This window comes from Haliotis asinina, chromosome 4 (genome assembly GCF_037392515.1).
Source record: "Haliotis asinina isolate JCU_RB_2024 chromosome 4, JCU_Hal_asi_v2, whole genome shotgun sequence".
NCBI lineage: Eukaryota > Metazoa > Mollusca > Gastropoda > Lepetellida > Haliotidae > Haliotis > Haliotis asinina.
This window is the reverse complement of record NC_090283.1, coordinates 7113088-7137325: the sequence shown is the minus strand read 5'-3', so window position 1 is coordinate 7137325 and position 24238 is coordinate 7113088. Positions and strand designations below refer to the sequence as shown.

Here is a 24238-nt window from a genome sequence, read left to right as displayed (position 1 = left end):
AGAACATCTACACACACTGCCTTTTGACAAATCCGCTGTAGAAGATAAAAGTAATTAATCAATCAGTGTATTATCGGTTAATCCTTTGATGGACGTGTAGGTAACACGTCTAGGTTTACACCATCAAACACGACTTACAGCAAGGAAGAGGTAATCTCTGTGTCGCCTGCAGCCTTGAAACACTTATGGGCCGAAACTGTTTTGAAGATACTAACGGAACTTCGTTGTTACATAAGAAATACATACAGACATTTGCTGTGTACTTGGGTAAATAGGTGTAATCAGTTTTTTACGTAAGAAAATTTTCAGATTTCTCTACCAATGACAAAGTCGTTGTTTTTACTTTACGAATTCAAATAAACCAACTGTGTGTTCCTATTATCATAGATAATAAACCAGCTGGGTGCAGGGTAGCTACCATAGCTACCCAAATTTACGTATGACTTTTGCTATGACAGCTGGGCCAACTCTCAAAACCACCTAAATATAAAGCTTTGAAATCTTTCGGACTTATATGAAACAAATGGCTTGCTACGTGCCTATAGACATCATATTTTCACATGACATGATTAAATATCGAGGTGAAATTGGATCAGTCACTATGTCATCCAGGCATCAGAAAAAAAAACTACACGGCTGGGATATTTGTTACAATCAGGCAAGGAATACCATGGATATTTTCAAACAATGGCCTATGATGGGCATCCGGCCTACAAACTGTTTAGAGTGAAGAAATTCTGCTAATGTAGACAGGAGCCCGTCACGGTCGAGGGACCCTGTGTTGACCAGTTTGCAACTTGGTTTCATAACTAGACCGCTGCTGAGAAAAATTATTCGCTCCGCATCAGTGCCCCTTTATTGAGCGTTGAGCTTGTTAGATGTTAGATCTTAGCCGGCTCCAGTGAGACGCCACGGTTCAGTGGTTACAGATATACGGCCTTCTGTGCTCTCTGCTTATTAGGTTAAGGAAGGTGATGTAGATGAAGGTTACGCAGGAGAATTAGGTGATGTGGGTATACTACGTGAACACGCAGCTCTGCAGTCAAGCAGATTGTTTCTTGTTTTTTCTTGTTTTGTACCTGTCTCACAGTTGCTATGTCTGACCAGGGAGACTCTAACAAGCTGATGTTAACACATGTGATCTCGCGAAACTTTTGCGTTCTTTGACATGTTTTGGAAGGGATGGCCGTGATGCACCACTTAATCTTCGACAACGTACAGTGTGTCACTTAGAAAGAAACACAGTTTTGGTGCTTTGGGTTTCCATTATGAGATGGTTTTACAAGGCCTTTAGCTCACGACTGGTGACGCGTGACGTCCTGGACAGAAGGTGAGAGTATTTTGAGTTCCTTTCCTTAATTGCCCTGTTGGGGCTCCTTAATTAACCCCTATTTGTTCTGAAGAAGCACAGACTATGTATTTTATATTTAAGTGGATATTGGCGAATGCCAGTGAGATTTACAAGACATATTTCAATACAGTTCAAAGCTCTCACAATACTGTTTATTAATATGTCCCAGCGTAGTCTTTATGTCACTGGAGTTTGGTCACTCTTGATTAGGGCTTTCACAAATAACTTCAACTTCATAGATATAGCTTGAATTTTGTTATATTTATAGAATACCTAAACTCAATGATACTTATACTTATAGAGCCATGATACTTATAAACATATCATCATTCATTTACAACCTCCAAAACATGGGAAAAGATATATTTTGAGTAGAAGTAAGTATTCTTGCATATTTTAAAAATCGCTCTGAATTAAGTCAAAATGAGTTGAGTTTTGTTTCGTGATACTCATGAAGGTACTTTCATTCATTTACATCCTCCAAAACATTGGAAAAGATGCATTCGGAGTGAAAGGGAATATTCTCGCCAATGGGCCAAGATTAGGCAAGATTTTGAATAATCGCTCTAAAGTAGTGGATTTAAGTAAACATGAGTAGAATGTCGTGTCATGACACTCATAAATATACTTGTACTCATTTAAAACCCGTGAAACATGGGAAACAATGTATTTTTAGTTAAAGTAAATATTCTCGCCAATGGGCCAAAATGTTTTTCGCCCACTGGCGAGATTTTTACCAACACCCCCCCCCCCCTCAGTTCGCGGAATTAATTCAAAGTGAGTTGAAATTTGTGTCATGATACTCATAAAGTACTTTCATTCATTTACAACCTGCGAAACATTGGAAAAGATGTATTTTGAGTAAAAGTAAATATTCTCGTCCATGGGCCGGAATGTTTTTCACCCATGGGCAAGATTTTTCAGTATCGCTCTAAATTAGCGGAATCGAGTCAAAATGAGTCATAATACTTATAAACATACTTTCATTCATTTACAACCTCCAAAACATTAATTCTGGAAGAAATTAAACATTCTCGCCCATGGGCCACTGTTGCCACTGCATGCCCATTTTAGTTTAAATTTTGAGTTTTCGAAAAAGTCTTTTTTCATTTTTTCATCCTTAGCACATATCCATAACAGCTGCATTATTATTTTTGTCAAGTTCCCTGTGAGGGAGCGGCTATAGTGCGGCGAGTTTCTGGACTTTTGTGAGTCAAGAATTAAATTGTGACGTGCTCTAGCACATTGTTAGATATTATACCTACTTTGATTCTGGCGTTCTCTGTCTATTCTGCTGTGATCATTACCCAGATCATCTTTCTTTGAAATTTGGGAAACACTCCAAAGATGCATTTTGAGAACCATTTATGACTATAACTTAGTAGAATACGATAGGGCCCCTTCATCAACCGGTTGGGACATTCTCTTTACTGAGGATGTCAACTGATCTGTGTGCATACGCTCAGTAGACTAGTCAAAAAGTATATTCCAAATAAAGACGTCGTTATAAGACCCCGAGACTGTATATGGATGCACGGATATCTGCGAAAATTAACGAGGAAAAGAAACCGCCTTTATGAAGTTGCCGAACGAAAACAATAATATCCATTACTGGGACTGTTTTAAAGTCGGCGGAAACAAAGTCATTACGGAAGTTAGAAAAGCTAAGCATGTGTGTGAATTGAATCTTGATGATATCCTGAACACTGAGAGAGGAACTAAATCACGAGGGCGGTTAGTCAATAAGAATATTAAGAAAAATAGAAATTCAGGGAAACAGTTTTCACCTGTCACCCAAAACGGTACTGTTCTAGGAGACGCAGATGACATTGCTAGTGCGTTTAATGAATATTTCACAGAGCAAGCCCGAGTCTACGATCCTAGTATTTACTCATCCATTTACAGCGACAACAGATTAGATATATTTTCTCTGTCGGAAAAGGAAGTGTATGATATCCTGCTAAGCGTACGGATGATATCAGCAATAAATGATTAAAAGTTTTAGCTCGGCTTCTTCACGGACACGTTACGAAGATAGTTAATTTATCCCTGAAACATTCTCAAATTCCCGACATCTTGAAATATTTGGCAGTTATCCCTCTTCACTGAAAATGAGTGAGTGAGTGAGTTTAGTTTTACGCCACACTCAGGAATATTCCAGCTATATGGCGGCAGTCTGTAAATAATCGAGTCTGGACCAGACAATCCAGTGCTCAACAACATGAGCATCGATCTGTGCAACTGGGAACCGATGACATGTGTCAACCAAGTCAACGAGTCTGACGACCCGATCCCGTTAGTCGCCTCTTACGACAAGCATAGTCGCCTTTTATGGCAAGCATTGGTTACTGAAGGCCTATTCTACTCCGGGACCGCTAAAAAGGAAGTATGCACGATTGTAATAATTGTAGGCTAGGTGCTATTTTGTTGTTTGGCTGACGCATTTGAAGAAAGTATATTCAAGAATGTTTATTGTTTCTTTATTAATCATTGTAATTACATCATATCGAAACACCAATATAAACCCGGTGACTCTACAGTGTACCAATGAACTGAACTTTATCAAGTTTTGTCAAAGGCTCTAGGAAAAGCAAGATTTATGGAAGTCAACTTTGTTAATGAGAATGAACAATATTACAATAAAGATGTTGACATCCATAAATCGTGCTTTTCTCATGCGTTCCACTTTTAAATGCCTTTCAAAGATTCGAAGGCTCTAGATGAGTGTAAAGACGTCCGAGCTGTCTTTCCTTATATCAGCAAGGCCCTCGATCGTACTTGGCACGCAGGAATGGCATCAAACCTCGAACCCACAGGAATAACTGGAAAAACTATTGCTTTGTTTTGAACAGTATCTTAGTGATAGAAAACAATCAGTTGTCATTAACGGTCACAAATCAAGTCCACAATCTGTATTAGTCGGTGATATAAATGATGTATTTTCTCAATTTAATTCAGGTTACTCAACTGCCTTGGGCAGAAATCACTTCAAGCTAAAGCAACCGAATCCAAACATTAAATGCTCAATATAAAAACGCCAAACAAACATTTCTTGAGTAGCAAACATCTAAAGTGCTCACTCGTAATCCATCTGACAGTTAAGCTGATTTAATGTAAATCTTTCCACTGAGTAGTTTCATCTAGTCCATTATTGCTGTAGCTGTAACAGTAATTAAATCCAAATTGACGCTACATCAGTTTGCGTTTTCATTAAATTGAATTTGTAACACTTACTTCAGTAAATTGTTCTTAACTAAATGTTGCAAAATATTCCTTTCTATTTAAAGGTACTGTTTACATATGAATTGATGCGTTATAAAACAAATTCGAAAGGTCGAAAGAGATCATTGCCCCGAGTCCAAGAAATAGTAAAACTTAGTGAAAATTGGCGATTTTTTAAACAAAACTTTACACAAAAACGCAGGTATTCACATGCTTTTCCTGAGTTGTATACTCCCCAGGGAGTTGGGATTGATAATACGATGTGACGCTGAGACGCACACCCAATGACCGAGGAAAACAAATACCAGCGCCTTGAGCAAGCAATAGCTGCATGTACATAAATATCCTATAACAAATGTAATTCTCAGCAAGTTGATGCATAGTCCTCGCGCAATTCATCTGCATAAAGTTTACGGTTGGTTTTACCAAGTTAGTTGTGAAATCAGTCTTTGGTATAGTGAGTGCTGTTGTATACCAGCTCGAATAGCAGAAAAATGACGTCATCAAACACCTGCGTGACCTCATTTCGTGGAAGTCAATGACGCGTGGGAATCGATATGACACATCACACTATCACATCACGCCATTCATTTGGACCAATCACCGTACAGTATCGAACTCACTCAGGCGCTCAAATGATCTAATGAAACACCTGGCTCACACCCCCGTGGGAACCGGTATGACACATCACGCCTTAGCATCACCCCATTCATTTGGACCAATCAGCAAGTATCAATACTTACTAGTTTACAAACCTGTTTCAACCGGTTTTCATTTGAATTCCGCTGTAAGTAATCACTTGACTTGTCCTCACACCATGTTTACATGTTTCTTTACTCAATCACCTTTTCTGTCGCATATCTCAAAGTGCGTGGTTGAAGTACCGTAAAATTATTGTCCTCCTGAGAGGGTACGTAAGCCCTAAAACGATTTAAGTCAGATTTAATCTTCCACTATTTTAATCGTAGAATATGTGTTATTTTAATTTGTGGCTAATCTTGCATACAGTCGCCAACAGCTGAGGGGATGGTGTAAATCCAGCCAGGGACCATGCAGGTAGCTGAGGTACTGTAAGTCCCCATGGTCCTAGGTATGGTGATCTACCCTCTGTTGTTGGCGATCCATGGCCTGTTTTTATATTGTACTGTCCAAATAGTCATACTATAATTCTTTTACGTTTCCACGCTAGCTTTAATACTAACTGTGATAGTCTAGTGGTTTTACTGCCCTTCGTAGACAGGGTATGCATATATGCATAATATGCATATATATTCTTTTTTGTCATATATGTTCTCGTCACGATATGGCTGCAATATTGCCGATGTGACGTTAAATATTAACTCACTCACTCTCAAAGTGCGCGACGTTGAGGCATGGTGCACTCTCAGCCTGCAGTCGAGAGAGCTGTCTCAGCAAAGGTGTCATATGGTATCTCCTCAAATTGTTCTCCTCAAATTGTTCTCTCCAATGTTGTATTGTTTGCCTGTTGTGCTATGTTTGGATCCATATTCAGTGATTAAACATACATATATGTAAATAGTTTTTATAGTCTCCGGCTTTAGGATACATTTGCCATGCTACATGTTTAAACGAATCAACATGACTTACCGTTATGCCATGGTTACTTTCCGTATCCTTATGGTATCCTGCCTGGGAATGCCAACATGCCAAATTTCATACTACACCAGTGTATGCGGGAAGTGCGAATTCAAGGATGATACTGACATGTAAAACCCAAACCTCATATGTTTGTGATTGTATGGAATGAATCAACCACCAAAGCACATGAGATGAAAATACACATCTGTGTATCTCTCACTCACCGTCATATATTAGCGCCAACATGTTTTCGTGAGTTTTGTCAGAAACCGTTCATGCACTTCCCCGCGCTCGTTAGACTAACTAGACAGTATTGCTATACAATTATGACATTCAACGAGTTTAACCTTTGGGGTCGGCTTAAAGCAATGTTAGACTGCATTTAAACATGTGGTGACCCACATTGCTCTAGCGAGGAGGGGCTATCATGTTTCTGTCGACTGTTACACTGGCGACAGACAGCATTGAGTGTATGCGCCGCTCGCAGTGTTACTAGGATGGAATTATGAATTTGCTCTGGCTAAATAGGATTGATAAGATATTTTAAAACAAACATAACTGAATAATTTGAATATACTCATATAGTGATGAATAGCTTTTGTTCTAACTTTGCTCTGTCCTATAGCTGCCGTGTACGTGCGCTTCCTTAGACTTCCATCAGGACAGTTTTAAAGTGTCAGACAACGGATTGGTGTAAATAGTTGCATGTTCCCATGCTAAATGGACAACTCCATGGGGATCATCCACTTGGCACACACGTTGTGACTAAAGATGGGTACCACACATTAAGAAACACAACAGATATATCATCATCATCATCATCATCATCATCATCAGTCAACCCGTCCACCCAAGCCTTGTATTTGTACAATTTGGAAAACACATCATCATACATAATATTACTATCTATTACTTCTGTTAATATTCCTTGTGTCTTTGGGCCCCACTGCATATGATACAGATAAGTAATAAAGCGAGCATGCGTCTCCTTAAACGCGATCTAGGTTAATATTTTTCAGTCTGTTTTGGATTACGTCCTCGCTAAAACCTCTCTTCGTGTACAGCTGGCGATTCTCATCCAGTAATCTCTATTCAGCTCACGTGTACGTGAATACATTTGCGGGATACCTTGCTCTTCGAGATCAGCCATCTTACTTTGCCTGTTTTTGACATTGCTTAATGACTCATCATCATAATCACCCTGTTCCATTTCAGGACATTGCTTGTCGTGTAAATGTCGTTGTAAGTTATGGTTACTGCTAAACACTTGACCACAATAGTCACATTCTGACAGAGGACGTGGTCTCTTCACATCAGAGTTGTCTTCCTCCCATTTCTTCGAACTTGGGGTATTCCAGGACAGCCCCCTTCGGACATTTCGGGACACCAGTTTCGCCTGTGTTTTTTTTAAATCAGACGGAACTTGAAAAATGAGTCCGCAGTCATCACAGGATGGCATGGCCGAGAGCTGTTCTTCACACGTCTGCTCAAGATGAACGTCCAACTCTGACTGAATCGTCCCAGCTTGGAGGTTTCCCCTTAAACTGAACGCATTAGGACAAAGTCGCAAATGGGAAGGTGTTTGGGGTTTTAGATCAACCAGCAAGTGTCCATGAGGCTTCTGGGTAGTCATGTAATGGTCTGTGTTTCCCGGATTCATTGGCCTCGCCAAAGTCATGATGAGTTGTGTATCAATAGGGTTGTAGACAGTTCCTTCGTTGTGTGAGATCCTTACTGTAATACAAGTTTTGTTTCAAGGCAGTCACTGAGAGATTACGATGATGTCTTCCTTCGGTAAACAGATCTGTAATGCGCGGATCTTTGCTCGCTGTGGACATTACGTTGTCAAGCACAACGACGTTCACTATATGGGGGTTCAGAAACTCATCCTTTTCCAGGTCAGTAAGAATGCCTTGATGAAATTCAACGTAGGGATAAACACGTCTTTGAATGACATTATACAAGGGCTGCCATCGTTTGTAGAGCAATAGAATACGTTCGGGGTAATGTAATGTTCAATCCTTCTAGAAGCTGCTTCACAAAGTAGGTTTTTCCACAGGAGGTCGGCCCAGAAACGATCACGGTAAACGGGTGTTAGAGTCTAAATTCTTCCTGGGTAGTCTTTTCCAATGAATGTGGTTGCACTGGTGTTATCATAAGTGTGGTGGTGCCGCTTGTGATGGTTGTGGGTGGTTGTGGGTGGCTGTGTGTAGTGGTGGTGGTGGTGGTGCGCGTCTGTGTTGATTCCTGTCTAATCATGGCATCCCTTCTTGATGCGTGACACTGCAGACAGGACATATTGTTGACTGCATGATGGTCCAAGTCTAAATGAGTGGCAACCTGTCTAGCAGCTACTTTTATCTAAAAAGATTTTTCATTTTCTTTCTTGACACTGCTTCCGTGGTAGTTTCCCCTGGCTGGATGAACCTTTGCCTTTCCCTCTTCAACTTTGTTTTCGCCTGTTCTACCACGTGTTGAGTCGGGGTCACGAAATTAATTTTAGGTTGTTGTTCTGAGGTTCCTTTTGGTTTTTCGTTCTTCCATTCTGGATTGTACAGTTCTAAAAAGCAATCCACAGACAGATTTTTCTCCTCCACGCATGAAGGAGTGATAAGGATCTCCTTTCCCTTCAGCCCGGAACATGTAAAACCGAGTCCATTTTTCGGCATCGGGTACGAAGAGTTTGTATCGTGGATTATTCATGATGAAATACCAAAACAGGAACGGCTTCAGGTGATGTGTCACTGTCACTGGTCCACGACTAAATGAAGCAAGATTGTCCTCATTGTCATTCATATCTTAACTAGGGCTTGCTAGAGTATAACACTGAATAACCAGGCATTTTGAATGGCCTCATCTCTAAGTGCATTGACAAACTGCGGTTTCAAACCAAATGCTACGATAGGCATGTAACTGGAGCAAAGACTCTTCCAAAGGCTGTCTGTCGTCCACAGAGGATGAACTAATCTTCGTAACACGGCTAGATAGTTATTTCTATCATTTTTCCTCAGGAAATGATGCCTTTCATATCGAGTCACAGGTAATCTTCCTTTTAATAACCTGTCGAATTTTCTCAACATCTTGAAATATTTATATGGTCCTTACAAATTCGTATTTTTTCAACACGTACCTGGCCATAATTCTAGAAGACAGTTTCTACCTGATCTCAATTAGTAAAGCTCTATTTTTACACAGACGACAGATATAGTATCGTGTTCATTTATTTTGAACAATAGACAGTATTTTACAGTACAAAACCACATGACTACCCAAGCGGGCCATCTCTGTCTGAGGTAACCCCACCAGGGTCAAATAGGGACAGTCTGGAGACCACTTTTCATGTTCGACCCAGGGATCATCATCGACTTCCCAGTTCTTGAGAATGACACCACATTGAAAACATTTGCAAGCATCTCCTCTGAGCAAGTACGCAAATCCCGCCTGGGCCATGTGACTAGGACTCTGTTTCATCTGTACACGCAAAGACTGACAAGAATTCAACCGTTCTTGGAACTGTGTTTCAGGTTTGAGAGGAATACTGTCCATACATAGGTACCCATCATCATATTCGGTCTTGTTTATCTCTAGTCCCAGCAATGTCGTGACTTCTAGAGCTGTCTCGCCACATTCCTGCAGTGCTTTGCAGAAGAGGGAGTAAGCTTGAGGTCCTCGTCTCAGAAGTATGGTGAGTAGTTTTCTGATCCTGTCAAAGGACAGTTTCTCCATAATGTCATGAAGTTATCGAGCACACCAAACTGTACCAGTCTGTCGACCACCACTTCTACTCTCTGTATTGCGTTCACGAGGCCAGAATAATTCTTCCTCAGATGATCTAGGGCTTCCTTTTCAAGAGGGAGAGAGAGACCTGGATGTGGTGTGTATTGATGCATGATTCAAAATGAAAGGGGTTTCATAGAGGTAAGACATGAAACTGGATGAAACCAGTTGATCTATCTGCATGATTGCTAGGCGCCTGATCTAAACATACACCCGTCACAGTGAGGACCGCTCAAGGTCGTCACCGCGATAGTGTTTTCCAAGGTCATTGACTTCCGCGAAATGAGGACACGGAGATGTTTGATTTTTTCTGCTATTCGAGCCGGTATACAACAGAGTGCTCTAAGTGAGTCTAAACATTTGAATGAAGTATACGTCACCTTCTCCAGACAGAAGGCCATCAAAACCCTCCTACACACCAATGGTAGAGGCACCAGCAGCTCATTGCCCAACCTCAGAGGATGTGTATACCAAATTCTCAGCGAAAGGAGGCGACACATACATCGGGGAAACCTTCGGGCCACAGATTCAAGAACTATGTCAACAAACTCGAAATCAAATCAAATCTGCTGTTTCTGAACACATCAACAAGAACACGGACCTCGCCATTGCATGGGAAGCCACCAAAGTCCCATCTGTCATCAACAACTGGCGGTAGGGAAATTGTAAGAGGTCATAGACATCTTCACAGACTAATGTTTTACACAATTCACACAATTTACGCTTAAATAAAGTCTGTGGCAGCTAACGGCAATTCCTTTGGTGTCTTCATTTGAGATGTCAGCCGATCCTTGAGGCATGTGAACCTCTGGTTGAGTTCTGTGTACTGTCGCCTGCAGTGTGTGGGAAGGGCACCATGCGCCGTCTGGACCAGCTCTGGACTCAACCTTCCCAAAAGAGACATTACAAAAGAGAAAATGTTCGGTTGTTCTGTCTCGATGATATTGACATTCCTCGAAATGATTATTCGTCCTTGGACTTTGGGTCTCATGGTGATTTCACAATCTGACACGGAACTTTTCATTAACCCAGGGGATAGTCACCTAGACATGGAACTCATCTTTCTGTGGACCATGGCTCCTGGGGTGGCAGTGGGGTGGGGTTGGAAAAACTTGCTGCTCTTGTTGCATGTCTCAAAATCTCCGGATCCTGCTGAAAGGCTTCACCGAACCTAAGGTTGTGAACCTTCCTCCAGAGTGCCTGAGTGTAGTGGAAATAGCATCCTCGGACGTCAGCGTTGGGGAAGACAGCCGCAACAGTGTTTATGGCGGCGATTTCAAAGTGCGTCTGGATGACATCAGGCTGAAGGGGCGATCCTGTTGGCTGCTGCGCCTAGTCGTTCAGGAGACCAAATAGACGTTCCTAGATGCGGCCTTGACGATTTGGCAGTAGACAGAGAGGAGGACAGGAGTAGAATGTGCCGTCCATGTAGACAATGTCTATTTCTTAGTGCTGAGTGATTAGTTATATTTAAAGGTCACATGCAACGTAAAACACAACTTTGCAGATTCTGGTACCGTTCGGTATGTACTTACCGAAACAAATCATAAAAATGCCAATTCAACCTATAGAGAAAAAAATCGCAAAGGAATAAAAAGCCCGCGAAATCGGAGTTTAAACGTTTCACTAAATTTCCTCCAGCGCTAGGGAAAAAAACTGGCGCAGTGAATAGGTTCGCGGATCATGATACAGCATGCATGCCCAGAGTATGAGATCATGAGCAGTAGCCTAATCTTGATTGTGTACACAAACAAGTAAATAATCTACTCCTTACGTAAAACAACTTGTTGATTGTGGTAAGCAGTCTCTGTCAGAGAAAGCTCAGTGTCTGTTTATTCACACCTATATGTCTGCCTGTCTGCCTGCTGAAGACAACATGCAGTACACAGCTTCAATCATTGACCACGTGCAATTTGAACTTTTTCAACCTATCAGACTATACGACATCAAGAACATAAATTGATTTATGACTCGTGCACCCGAGTCCCGTGTCTGCCACATTATTTAATTAGGCAGGTGTAATACACATGACATGTTTTTATGTCTGTGGGTTGCAAACAAACTACATTCATTTTTTTCGGATGATTGGATCTGACGGAAACTGGTGCAAACTCTTGTCAGTTTCAAGTCCTGCTTTGTACTTGGACGAATGACAGATTCCAGCCACGCAGTAGTTTACCATCTCTACTGAGATGATTTTTGATTGGATCGAACGCAAATTCAGAGAACATGTATTTTCAAAACCCAACATCTCTATATACATTCTTCATGGATAACAACTTCTTTTAGTGTATATGATTTTGTTCGACAACAGTATATGAATCCATACTGAAACGACGCATCAAGTACACAAAAAGAAGTTATTATCCATAAAGAATACTTTCCTGTGACTCGCCATACTTCTAAAATGCCCATCAAACAGATCATCTTTCTGTACACACAATGAACCCTCAGCATATCAGCAAATGAAACAGCCAGTCGGAAGCCGTCGTTACACTTGAGTGCATATCCACCCGCTATGACTGGGTTCGGTCTCCCGAGGGCTTCGTTTCGGGGCAAGTATATTACAAGTCCAAGTACAAAATATTGCACTTATGAATCGCGATTGTACGCTTAAAATTTGTTTATTTGCTTTTTGTACAAGCAGCAATGTATATTATATGTCATGAATATGTGATAAATGTGTTTTAATTATGTTTGATTTCTGGTTGCATGTGACCTTTAATTATCACTGCTGGTCTCGTGATTCTTGAAATTATCACTATATGTTTCCTTATCCCTGATAAACGCCACTGTTAGCTCATCATCCATGTCTGGATTAACTGGATTAACAATCCCCGGCTTCCATTTGTCCGTCTACCCTTTAGCGCTAATTAGACGACTGGTTTCTATTGTTGTAACCGTTGTGGTATTACACGTGTTTGTTCCCTAATTGTTTGATTCACCCGATGAAGGAGAACATACTTGAAAACGTGTTCTTCAAAATATACTATAGTATCACAAGTTCACATATCCACAAAATTCTTGCCTTTATGTATTTCACTTCTAAGATTCCATTTTGATCATCTCAAAGGATCATCTAAAGATCATGTCGAAGAGGATGGTATTAAAGTGAACAATAACACAGCAAAGAAATACTAGAATGGATAATGCTACCCCACCGACGACAACCCTAGCCATATCTTTCTAGAAACTTAACCTTAAGCATTTAACATGAAAATTAATGTCAAGGACAGTACGGGCACTTGCGTTTGGGTTGTAAGAGACTTTTCTCACGGTGGCTGCCTGCATGCATGGATTGTCTCCTTTGTGCTCTAACAGAGCCAAGCCACCGCTAAATGGGTTCCCCCTTGGGTTGTAAGTAATAACGCACAAAGTCTCCCTTGTTCTCCCAAGAAGTCACTGAGCTTATCCCTGAACACGAGTTGGTGACAAAAGTATCACTACATGCATGGGTTGTCTCCCTTGTGCTGTCAAATACACCCGCCATCGCTCCATGTTTGTTTTTTAAAGTGGCATTCACCTATTTTCGAGCTATGAGACGACAGTCTGTGTATGATCGAGTGTGGATCAGACTATCCAGTCACTGACATAATTGTATCCATGTGGGAATCGAGCCTGCGGGGTTGCGACCACGAAGCTACCCCACTACGCGGGTTTGTTTGAAGTGTGGTCGGGTTGGCAAGGGTTGGGTTGTTTAGCGTCACGTTGGTTAGAGATTGGATTATTTGGGGTTTGGCTGGGGTGGTTCAAGTCGGGTCGGGTTGCTATATGGGGATGGAGTTGGTTGGGGTCGGTTTGAGCTCTTGGGAATAGCTGAGTGTTAGACGTAGGATACAAAGCACGACATATTCATAGAAACGAGGATGCTTTGCTTAAGAGGGGTTGTTTGTGCTGGGTAGGGTTGATAGGGTTGGGGATTTTGGGGGTGGGGTGGGTTGTTAGGACTAGGGTTGTTGGGGTGAGCTGATAGAGGATAGAGGTGGCGTGGTTGGTGGTGGGGTAGGGTCGATATGGAGTTGTTTGGGACCGTGTTCGTAGGGATGGGGTGATTTAGGGTGGGGTCGGTTTGAGCTCTGGACAATATCTGAATGCACGACTGAGAACAGTCCACCAAATATCGATGTATAGGGGCGGGGTTGGTTTGGGGATGATTTAAGTTTTGTGGGTTACAGTGTTTGCGATGTTTAATTTTTTCATGTGGCCATCAGCGCCTACTGCCGACTGCTGGTTTTAAAATCTACAGGCCCTCAATTTGAGGCTTATTTTGTTAATTAAAGTTATAAAATAAACCCAAACACAGTGCATTGTTTCAACCGTATGTACAAAATCAGTTCGCGAAGACCATGGTGCAAGGAGGAGTTTGTATTTCAGTACAGTTTGTATTTCAGTACAGTCGGGTGCTCCCATCGATGAATCATGGATGGTTCTCGAACGTTCATTAAAATACATGAATGGGAAAGCCTCTGGTTGATAAAAAAAATGACATCTAATTCAATGAACGTCACAAGGGCCTAAAGATATTGGAAACTGCCGGCTCGATAGAATAACAATCGGTGCCAACGTTAGGCCTCCGGGCGATTATTTCGAACGCTATTTGTATAGGATTGTGTCGGGTTGGCAGGGCTAGTCTGTTTGGAGCGGCGACAGGCTGTTAGGTATTGGATTACTTAGCGTCAGGTTGGTCTGGACGGAACTGGTTTGGGTTGGGTCGTGTTGTACTCTTGTTCATATCTGAGGCAATCAGGGCACAGTCCATGAATATCATGATATGGCTAGGCTGATATTCTTTGTACCGTATTCAGAATATGTTGTATACCCGCCACAAGAACGGCTTGCAAAAAAATATGATTTTGTACGGGAAAGTTTTAGAGAGGAGATAAAAGTCATGTCATGCATAGAAAAGTAGTCCCGCTGTGGGTGAGTCCATAGAGGCATTAATAACGTACGTTTATGAAAATAGAAGTTGACAAACATGTCCTTCGCCATCGGACCATACGCGCATTTACAACAGTCACTTAGACGAGGGGATATTAAAGAGTAGTCAGTCTAACTATATTCTCGATCTCCAGAGTTTGTAAAGTTTGAATTTTGAAGGGATTATTAGCAAAGTCATATCCAAGATTCCACATGTGTGACTAATGTGGTTCACATGATATGTGTCATCACAACACTTTGGGTATAATATTTGTAAAATAATTGCAGAAAATGAAAACGATATGCCATTTGCTACCTCTGGGATAAAACGTCAAACGAAATGGGGATCGTGAGGCTGGAACATAGCGAAGCATTTGCTTGAGGTTGACAGATAGTATGTAGAAAATTAGAACATAAAAAACAGTTGCGTTATATCATTGAAGTGAGGATTACTTCTTATATAGCTACAGTTGCTGATAATATCAACGGTATTGTCATTATTGTATACCACCATCACCATCACCATCACCACCACCACCACCATCACAACCACCATCACCATCACCATCACAATCACCATCATCATCGTCACCGTCACCACCACCACCATCACCATCACCATCACCATCATCATCACCACCACCACCATCACCACCACCACCACCATCACCACCACCATCACCACCACCATCACCACCACCATCACCATCACCATCACCATCACCATCACCATCACCATCACCATCACCACCACCACCACCACCACCATCACCATCACCATCACCATCACCATCACCAACACCCTCACCATCACCATCACCATCACCAACACCCTCACCATCACCATCACCATCACCATCACCATCACCAACACCCTCACCATCACCATCATCACCACCACCACCACCACCATCACCATCACCATCATCATCATCATCACCACCACCACCATCACCACCACCACCACCACCACCACCACCATCACCATCACCACCACCATCACCATCACCATCACCATCACCATCACCATCATCATCATCATCACCACCACCACCATCACCACCACCATCACCATCATCATCATCACCATCATCATCATCATCACCACCACCACCATCACCACCACCACCACCACCATCATCATCACCATCATCATCATCATCACCACCACCACCACCACCACCACCATCACCACCACCATCACCATCACCACCACCATCACCATCACCATCACCATCACCATCACCATCATCATCATCATCACCACCACCACCATCACCACCACCACCACCACCACCATCACCACCACCATCACCATCACCACCACCATCACCATCACCATCACCATCACCATCACCATCACCATCACCATCATCATCGTCACCGTCACCACCACCACCATCACCATCACCATCACCACCACCACCATCACAACCACCATCACCACCACCACCACCATCACCACCACCATCACCATCACCATCACCATCACCATCACCATCACCATCACCATCATCATCGTCACCGTCACCACCACCACCATCACCATCACCATCACCACCACCATCACCACCACCATCACCATCACCATCACCATCACCATCACCATCGTCACCGTCACCGTCACCACCACCACCACCATCACCATCACCATCACCACCACCATCACCACCACCATCACCATCACCATCGTCACCGTCACCGTCACCGTCACCACCACCACCATCACCATCACCATCACCACCACCATCACCACCACCATCACCATCACCATCACCATCACCATCGTCACCATCACCATCACCATCACCACCACCATCACATCACCATCACCACCACCATCACCACCACCATCACCATCACCATCACCATCACCATCATCATCGTCACCGTCACCACCACCACCATCACCATCACCACCATCACCATCACCATCACCATCACCATCACCATCACCATCACCATCACCATCACCATCGTCACCGTCACCACCACCACCATCACCATCAGCATCACCACCACCATCACCACCACCATCACCACCACCATTAATGTCATCCGCACCTAAATCACCATTAACCTCACCACCATCCCCGTCACCACAACTACCACTACGCTCACCATCACCACCACACCGCCATTGTCGTCATCCACGCCACAACCACCACTGCCACTACCACCAACATTATCGCCACACTACCGCCACTACCATCACCAAGATCACCCTCACCGCCACCATCCAGAGCAGCACCATCACCCTCATCACCATCACTATTAACCTCACCACCAACACCCTCACCCTCACCACCGACACCAACACCACCACCAATACCCTCACCATCACCAACACCCTCACCCACACCACCACTACCACCAACACCAGCACTCTCACAACCACCACCACCCTCACCACAACTAACCTCACCACCATCATCACCCTCACCATTACCATCACCATCGCCCTCACCACCACTAACCCCACCACCATCATCACCCTCACCACCACCGCCACCATCACCCTCACCACGACTAACCTCACCACCATCATCACCCTCACCACCACTAACCCCACCACCCTCGTCCGTCGTCGAGCATTTCGTAGGCATTATCACGTTACAGTGGCCCGTTCATTTCTGATGACGTGCAGGCGTTTTAATGATATGTCTACCCATTTAAGCTATAAATCACGACACTGTCCCTCAATGAATAGTCACAATTCTGCTCATAGTATAGCAGTTATTGCACAACGTATTGCACTGCCAGAAGACCCTAATGCAGTTTACGAGATCGTGCATTTCTGAACACAATCCCGCTGTCCATTAGACTTGTGCTGCTGCTGACAAGCTTTCCTTGCAGACCGTCACTAGCTGGCACTTTTGTTAGTTTGATAGTGTGCTGGAGTGATTTTAGAACGTTGTCAGGATAAATGTTCCTTAAATGCTGTGAGTATGTAGTTTGACATTTTGCTTGTAAAAATGGGGCTAATTTCTGCCAAGTCTTATGTGCTGTGCTGTGAAAGTATTTGGTGTGCTGAACTCATCACTTAAATTGCACCAAGGTACACGTTCGTTAATAGCATCATCCTTTAATACATGAGTATCAGAAGAACTACTCTCTTCCAAATGTACCAACATCGCGCTGTGAGTGAACTGATGAAAATAAATAAATTAATAATATTATTAACAGTGGATATTTATATGGCGCACTTTTCGACGTCCTAGTGCATGCTCAAAGCGTTGGCATTTTCCCGCTGGAACATTGAATGTCAGCCTCAACGGCATATCTTATCAGTGTCAACATTCTGGCTCATACAGCTCTTGCTGCCATAAGACATACAGAGTTATTGCTGTTTATAATACAACCTGTCAGGGCAGACAACAGAATATCACAGATATGAATATAAAACTGGTATGCAAATCTAAATCATTTTAATTACGGAAGACAATACAATATTAAACAGACTATATATTGTACATAGCAACTGGGGGGATATCTCCATACTAGGGACCAAGGGGACCATCCCGTCGGTAGTTAGCAATTTTAGAGAACCGCGCTATAAATTAAAATACTACGATTAAAGATAATAATAGGTTTATATTTAGTCTGAATGTTTTGGAACTTATGTACCCTCTCAGGACAATAATTTTACATTGCTTTGAACCCCTTCGAGGGCACAGCCCATAACAACCTCAATTTTACTACCATTTAGATTTTTGTATTTACTCAACTTCAATCAAACTACATATAATAACTCTATTATTATCTCTTTTAACATGGAATGATTAAATGTGAATTAACATTACAAAGATCCTTAAGGTCTTGACAATGAAATACTTAAGCCTTGTGATGGCAAAATCAACAGTCAGGAAGGACATACAGTAGGATCCTCACGTTTTAAGAGGTAACTAAGCATGGATATACTCAGAGTGACCAAGACTGCATCGTCTTAAAATGACCTCTTCAAATTTAGACTGACAACCTAAGTAAGTATGACCAATGTGGGGTTTAATTTCATGTAACGATTGAGCGTCCATTTTCTTCGGTCTTAGATCGTGGATGTAAGCACTAATCACGACTTTGATATCAGAGAGTGAAATGAGAAGAGGTGTCACAGTTTTGGTGACTGCTGCCTTAGCAACAGAATCAGCCATTGTGTTACCAAAATGCCTGGGTAACTAACTGATGACGATGTCGTATTGGATAGTAACAAGATCATTACATTATTCAGTTATTTAACTTTTAGAAGATATTTAGAAAACAAAGTTTTAATAGCCTGAAGGCACGAAGGAGAGTCCGAAAATATTATATATTCTCCCAAAAATGTAGGGGAGTCTTTAATTTACGATTGAAAGAAATGGAAAATATATCGGCGTCAGTCAAATCGACATCCCATGCATGGTGTTTAGTGGTTGTGAGAAATCCTTAAAATTCATATACTTCCAGTCCAAACTGAAATCTCATGCTCCCCTACAGGGTATATATTGTTTATATTTACAGTGTATATTAATGTATTTACGAGGTTTTAAATTGTCGGTTGTGTCTGCTGTGGAAATAGAGCTGTTATCCTGTAATCGAGAAGATATTGCTCTGGATCCAATGGCAGTGGCACAAGCAATTGTGCCTCCATCCATGGACCCACCTGTACATAAGGATGTGTATGTGTTACAACCTATGTTTATGATTACACAATGCCATTTAGAAAGTGGTCAAATGAAACATGTGTCATATTTGGGATTACACATTATTTATGAAGCACAATTTCTAGTACGTTTTTGCCGAGTCCCAAACAATATACAAGATTCGAACCGGCACAGTCAGATTCAGGCACCTTATCGTCAGCACACAAAGTCAGCCGCCTGACCCCCTCGGGCACCAAGATTTCCACAAAAATGGAAGTCGGATAACTGGTACTTTGTGTACCCCTCTGATAAGTTGAAATGGCACGGCTCCCATGGCCGAAAGCTATGATTACACACTGCAATTTAGAAAGTAGTCAAATGTAACTCAAGACATATTTGAGATTACACTTTCTCACTGAAGTACCCGTATGGGACCCAACCTAAAGAGTACCAGAATTTGTACTTCACTAAAAGAGTGTAATCCTAAGTATGACGTATGTTAAACCTATATTTGCTTTATAACTGATTCAGTAATTGCGTACATTGAAATTCATTACTTTCTGACTTTTGAAATGTTGTCAATGTTGGGTCAACCTGTGGTCTAACTAGTTGCCAATTAGAATAAGAAAGATTGTAAACCAAAAGTCACTGTGTTCTGTAATCTGATTGGTTGAAAAACATGATCAAATGGTATTAGATTCCTGGAAACTGAAAGACTATTCACCGCGTATTGACACGTAAACAATTGTTTTGTTGTGTCATCAACAGTGGTGACGTCATTGAAATCATACTGTGGCGTAAAGTTAGAATGACGTCACAAATGAGCAACTCCAGATGCTACCATGAGAACCAGCTGAAACGGCCAGCTGATGACACTTCACTGCTGTGTCCGTATTCGCTGCAAACGAGTGCAGACACTAAAACCCCTTTGGTTTACTTTTGTGTTTACAATGTCGATAAACATCATGTGTTGGCCAATTTCCGGGTGTTATTGAGTATTTGAAGCACGGGAATGCATTTGGAACCGACGGCGTCAGCCGGAGGTTTCAAATGAAATATTCCCGTGCTTCAAATACTCAATAACACCCGGAAATTGGCCAACACATGATGTTTATCTCCTAAATATGGGTATAATTTCATGCTCAATGTTAGCAGCAGAAATCAATGGTCGAATACCTGTGAAATCAGTAAAGATGGTTCAAATACAGGTCCTCATATTGCGGACTCAGTTGAACAAAGTTTTGCAGCGTATTGCAAAGCTGGTTTGATACGGTGTTGGTTATGTTAAAGTTCGTTTGCTTGTACACAAATGCATTTCAGTTGATGGGCGTTCTTTTTAGTTGATCACTTATTATGCGTTCTGTGGTTTTGCATAGGTAACTATAGATGGTGAAATTGGTCTGTAATTTGAAGGATGGTTTTGAAGTCAAGATTTAGGGATGGGAACAATTCCACGCCATTGAAATGCCCAGGTTGCTTCTAAATGACAATACACATTGTTACTAGTGTGTATTTTCTGTATATTTTGCTATTAATTAAGTCATAATTATTATTGGGTCACAACGTTTAGTGTTTTAAATAATAATTATGATGGGTCACATCTCGTATAATAGATGGTCAGCAGTTTTTAAAATTTTGGTAGCAGGCTGTCCGGAAATTATCTGCCCTTGACTTATTATTATTTGACTTCCGGACGACATTTCTAGATCTCTCTGCGGTGTTGGCGATGACCGTAAGTGCTCGAACTTTCGGGAAAGGACTGAAAGTATATATAAAGGGTAGTTGCCGTGTTGTGAGGGACACACTGACACATTGCTGGAATATGTCATCAGTCGCTGCCAACGTTTCATCTTCATAGCCACCGTCAAACCGTTCGGTGTGTAACATTCTGCATAACTGTTTCTCTCTCGCATTAAGACTTTGGTGAGTTTACTATATATTTTGTGACCCATTGCCTTAGATTTTGTCTCACTTGTATTGTATTTAAAATCAGTATTGTGAAATTGACTTTGGATTTTGTACAACTGGCTCTCTTTGCTAATAATACAAAGTTTGAATGTTTTAGACTTGTCTTTGTTCTGTTTTGCTCGTTCACAGGGGAGCACACCTTTTGTCAAGGAAAATTCTTAACTGTACCAACATGATTCTGCTAAGTGCTTCAGGAGTTGACAATATATACTATCAGATCCCGAAGCAGTGGCAGGAGCCTATACACGAGCAGTATTAAGCTCATGTATCGGAAAGGTTTCGTTGTACTTTTCCCAAATTGGAATTGAATAGATTTCGTTTCTTGATATTTGTTGATATTTTTGGAATTCGGATACACGATGAAAGGATGAGGAATGTTTGGTCAAGTCTATTTGTAATATCTTAGTTATTAGTCAATAAGTGGTTACCCACTTTCAGACAGTGAATGGAGCACTTGGATCCCTTACCTCAGCTAAAGTCACCTCACCTCAGGGGCGGTGGGGTAGCCCAGTGGTTAAAGCGTTCGCTCGTCATGCCGAAGACCCGGGTTCGATTCCCCACATGGGTACAATGTTTGAGGCCCATTTTCTGGTGTCCCCCGCCGCGATATTGCTGGAATATTGCTAAAAGCGGCGTAAAACCAAACTCACTCACTCACTCACCTCACATCACCTCACTTTACCTCACCTCACCTCACCTTACCCCTGATTTTCTGCATTATATTCCACACCATTGATATCGGCCTGCGAATTAATATTTGATGCATAGTTGCTCCAACGTGTGCGTTTATTTTGCTTTGGCTTCAAGAATTCTGAATTTGTCTAAACTGCGGACCATGGGATCACGAAATAGTGTTAGGCTTTCCTTTGTGCCTTCCTAGCCTGTTTTCATTCATTGTTAGATCATGATTTTCACACACGAGGAATTGCAGTTCACCTTGGGATACACTCGTCATCAATGTTAGTTCATCTGAAAGGCATTATCGCACTGACTCCTGCAGGAACTGAAGGTGTGGCGTCGCGAATTATATATACTGTACTTCCCCTACATGGACACGATGTGGGAAGCCCATGTCTGGAGTCCACAACATATGGGAGGCCCATGTCTCTAGTCCACAACATATGGAAAGCCCATGTCTTGAGTCCACAGCAGTCGCATTGCTCTAATATTAGAAAGCGACGTAAACATATATTCACTCACTGACTCACACCGGTACGTCTCACATAGACATTAAAGTCACACCGTTTAGTGTCGGTGGATCCAGAGACAAGTATCAACAATTCTGAAAATGAAATCTGTTTTTGTCGAATGTCACAAAGGTTTTATCAAATACTGATTATTCTGTTCCAGAATGGCGAGCACCAATCGACTGTGTACACACAGAAGAAAATCATTTCGATGCACGTTGACACTGATGTGCTTTGTGGCCGCTCTGATCTATTTGCTGGGCAGAGAAAACGTTTCTGTCGCCAAAGATGAGACTTCAATGGCGATCACGGGAAACCTACGAAAGACTGTGCCTGTATCGAGTCAAATAACCATTCCTTCAAGCGAGCCAAAGACTATCAGCAAACACAAGGCTGATATTACGAGATCTTCTACAAGAATCCAAGCAGTGTCTGATCCCATACTGCGATACTTAAGTATTACACAAAATAGAGATGTTTGGGATAATATGCATATGTACAAATTCTCAATGAACGTCGACAGTTGTAAGGGTGGGGCCCCCGTAATTGTGATAGTGCACACTGCCATGCATAATGTACAGAAACGACAAAAAATTAGGAAAGGCACAAGTGGCCAGGAAACATTGCTAATTGTTGTGTTTTTAGTTGGAGAAACGACCAACGCATCATTACAGGCAGAAGTTGAAAAAGAATCGCAGAAGTATCAAGACATTGTACAAGGGAATTTTATAGATTCTTACCACAACCTGACCCACAAGCACATCATGGGTTATCACTGGGTTATCAATCATTGTAAAAATGTGCGCTATTTTATCAAGATTGATGATGATGTCGTTGTCCACATTGACAATGTGTTGCGGTACCTGTTGTTGAACCCTTTAGCTGAGGGACATATCATGTGCCACGTGGAGAATTGGAGCGAGAAGAAAACAGCCGGAAAGTGGGCCATTTCTGAATTGGAATACCCCTTCATCAGGTACCCACGATATTGTGCTGGATTTGCATACATTACAACGCTGTCAGTTGTCGAGAGACTACACGCGGCTTCTACATACATCAAAACAATCTGGATTGATGACGTCTACGCTACCGGTCTTCTTGCATTTGCATCCAACACCACACTGATAGGGTTTCCCAGAGGACAGCACTATAGCGGGCAGAGGAAGCCGCCTACACGATTTGAAACAGAAGGGATGTTTGTATTGTATCGTAATTAATTGCGCCTTTTTTAGCACAAGTAGAAGAGATGAAGGGGGATAATATAACTTGCTCACTGGTCACGAGGGGACCGTGGGTTGAGGTACCCTCGACGTTTGTTTATGTTCCCTGGGCCCGATGTGCGATTCGAAGATCATCGGAGGTACCTCAACCCATGGTCCCCAAGGGACCAGTGAACAACGTATTTACCTTACCGAACTCCTCAAAGGTAATTTGGAACTGTTTGAAGCATGGATATCGGATCGCACACATTAACCAAGCTTTGTGTAGCAAACGATTCGAATCTTGCATCTTGCTGTTTTATTCCCGTAAGTATTGTCTTAGTAAACTTAATAAAGTCGGAGCGTTGTAATTACCCTTCTATATATTCACAGGGACTA

General features: G+C 42.1%; 2 protein-coding genes across 2 annotated transcripts in view; one reads left to right on the top strand and one right to left on the bottom strand.

Annotated features, from left to right (window-relative positions):
* The window catches only part of LOC137281229 (uncharacterized), a 56065-nt gene extending 49721 nt beyond the window's left edge, over nt 1–6344 (bottom strand). Inside the window, exon 1 of the mRNA XM_067812366.1 lies at nt 6182–6344. The gene's annotated coding sequence lies outside the window, so the exon portion shown is untranslated. The remainder of the gene's footprint in view (nt 1–6181) is intronic.
* LOC137281233 (beta-1,3-galactosyltransferase 5-like) lies at nt 1177–23930 on the top strand. Its single transcript, XM_067812375.1, has 2 exons — nt 1177–1330; nt 22804–23930. Exons 1-2 carry the CDS (start codon nt 1269–1271, stop codon nt 23855–23857), a joined length of 1116 nt encoding a protein of 371 aa, XP_067668476.1. The 5' UTR covers nt 1177–1268; the 3' UTR covers nt 23858–23930.
* The last annotated feature ends 308 nt before the right edge of the window (nt 23931–24238 follow it).

Bases quoted from the DNA above. Each gene is read 5' to 3' on its own strand.
- LOC137281233 (XM_067812375.1), top strand. From the start codon at position 1,269: ATGAGATGGTTTTACAAGGCCTTTAGCTCACGACTGGTGACGCGTGAC. The intron at 1,331-22,803 runs GTGAGAGTATTT...ATTCTGTTCCAG, and splicing joins CGTGACGTCCTGGACAGAAG to AATGGCGAGCACCAATCGAC.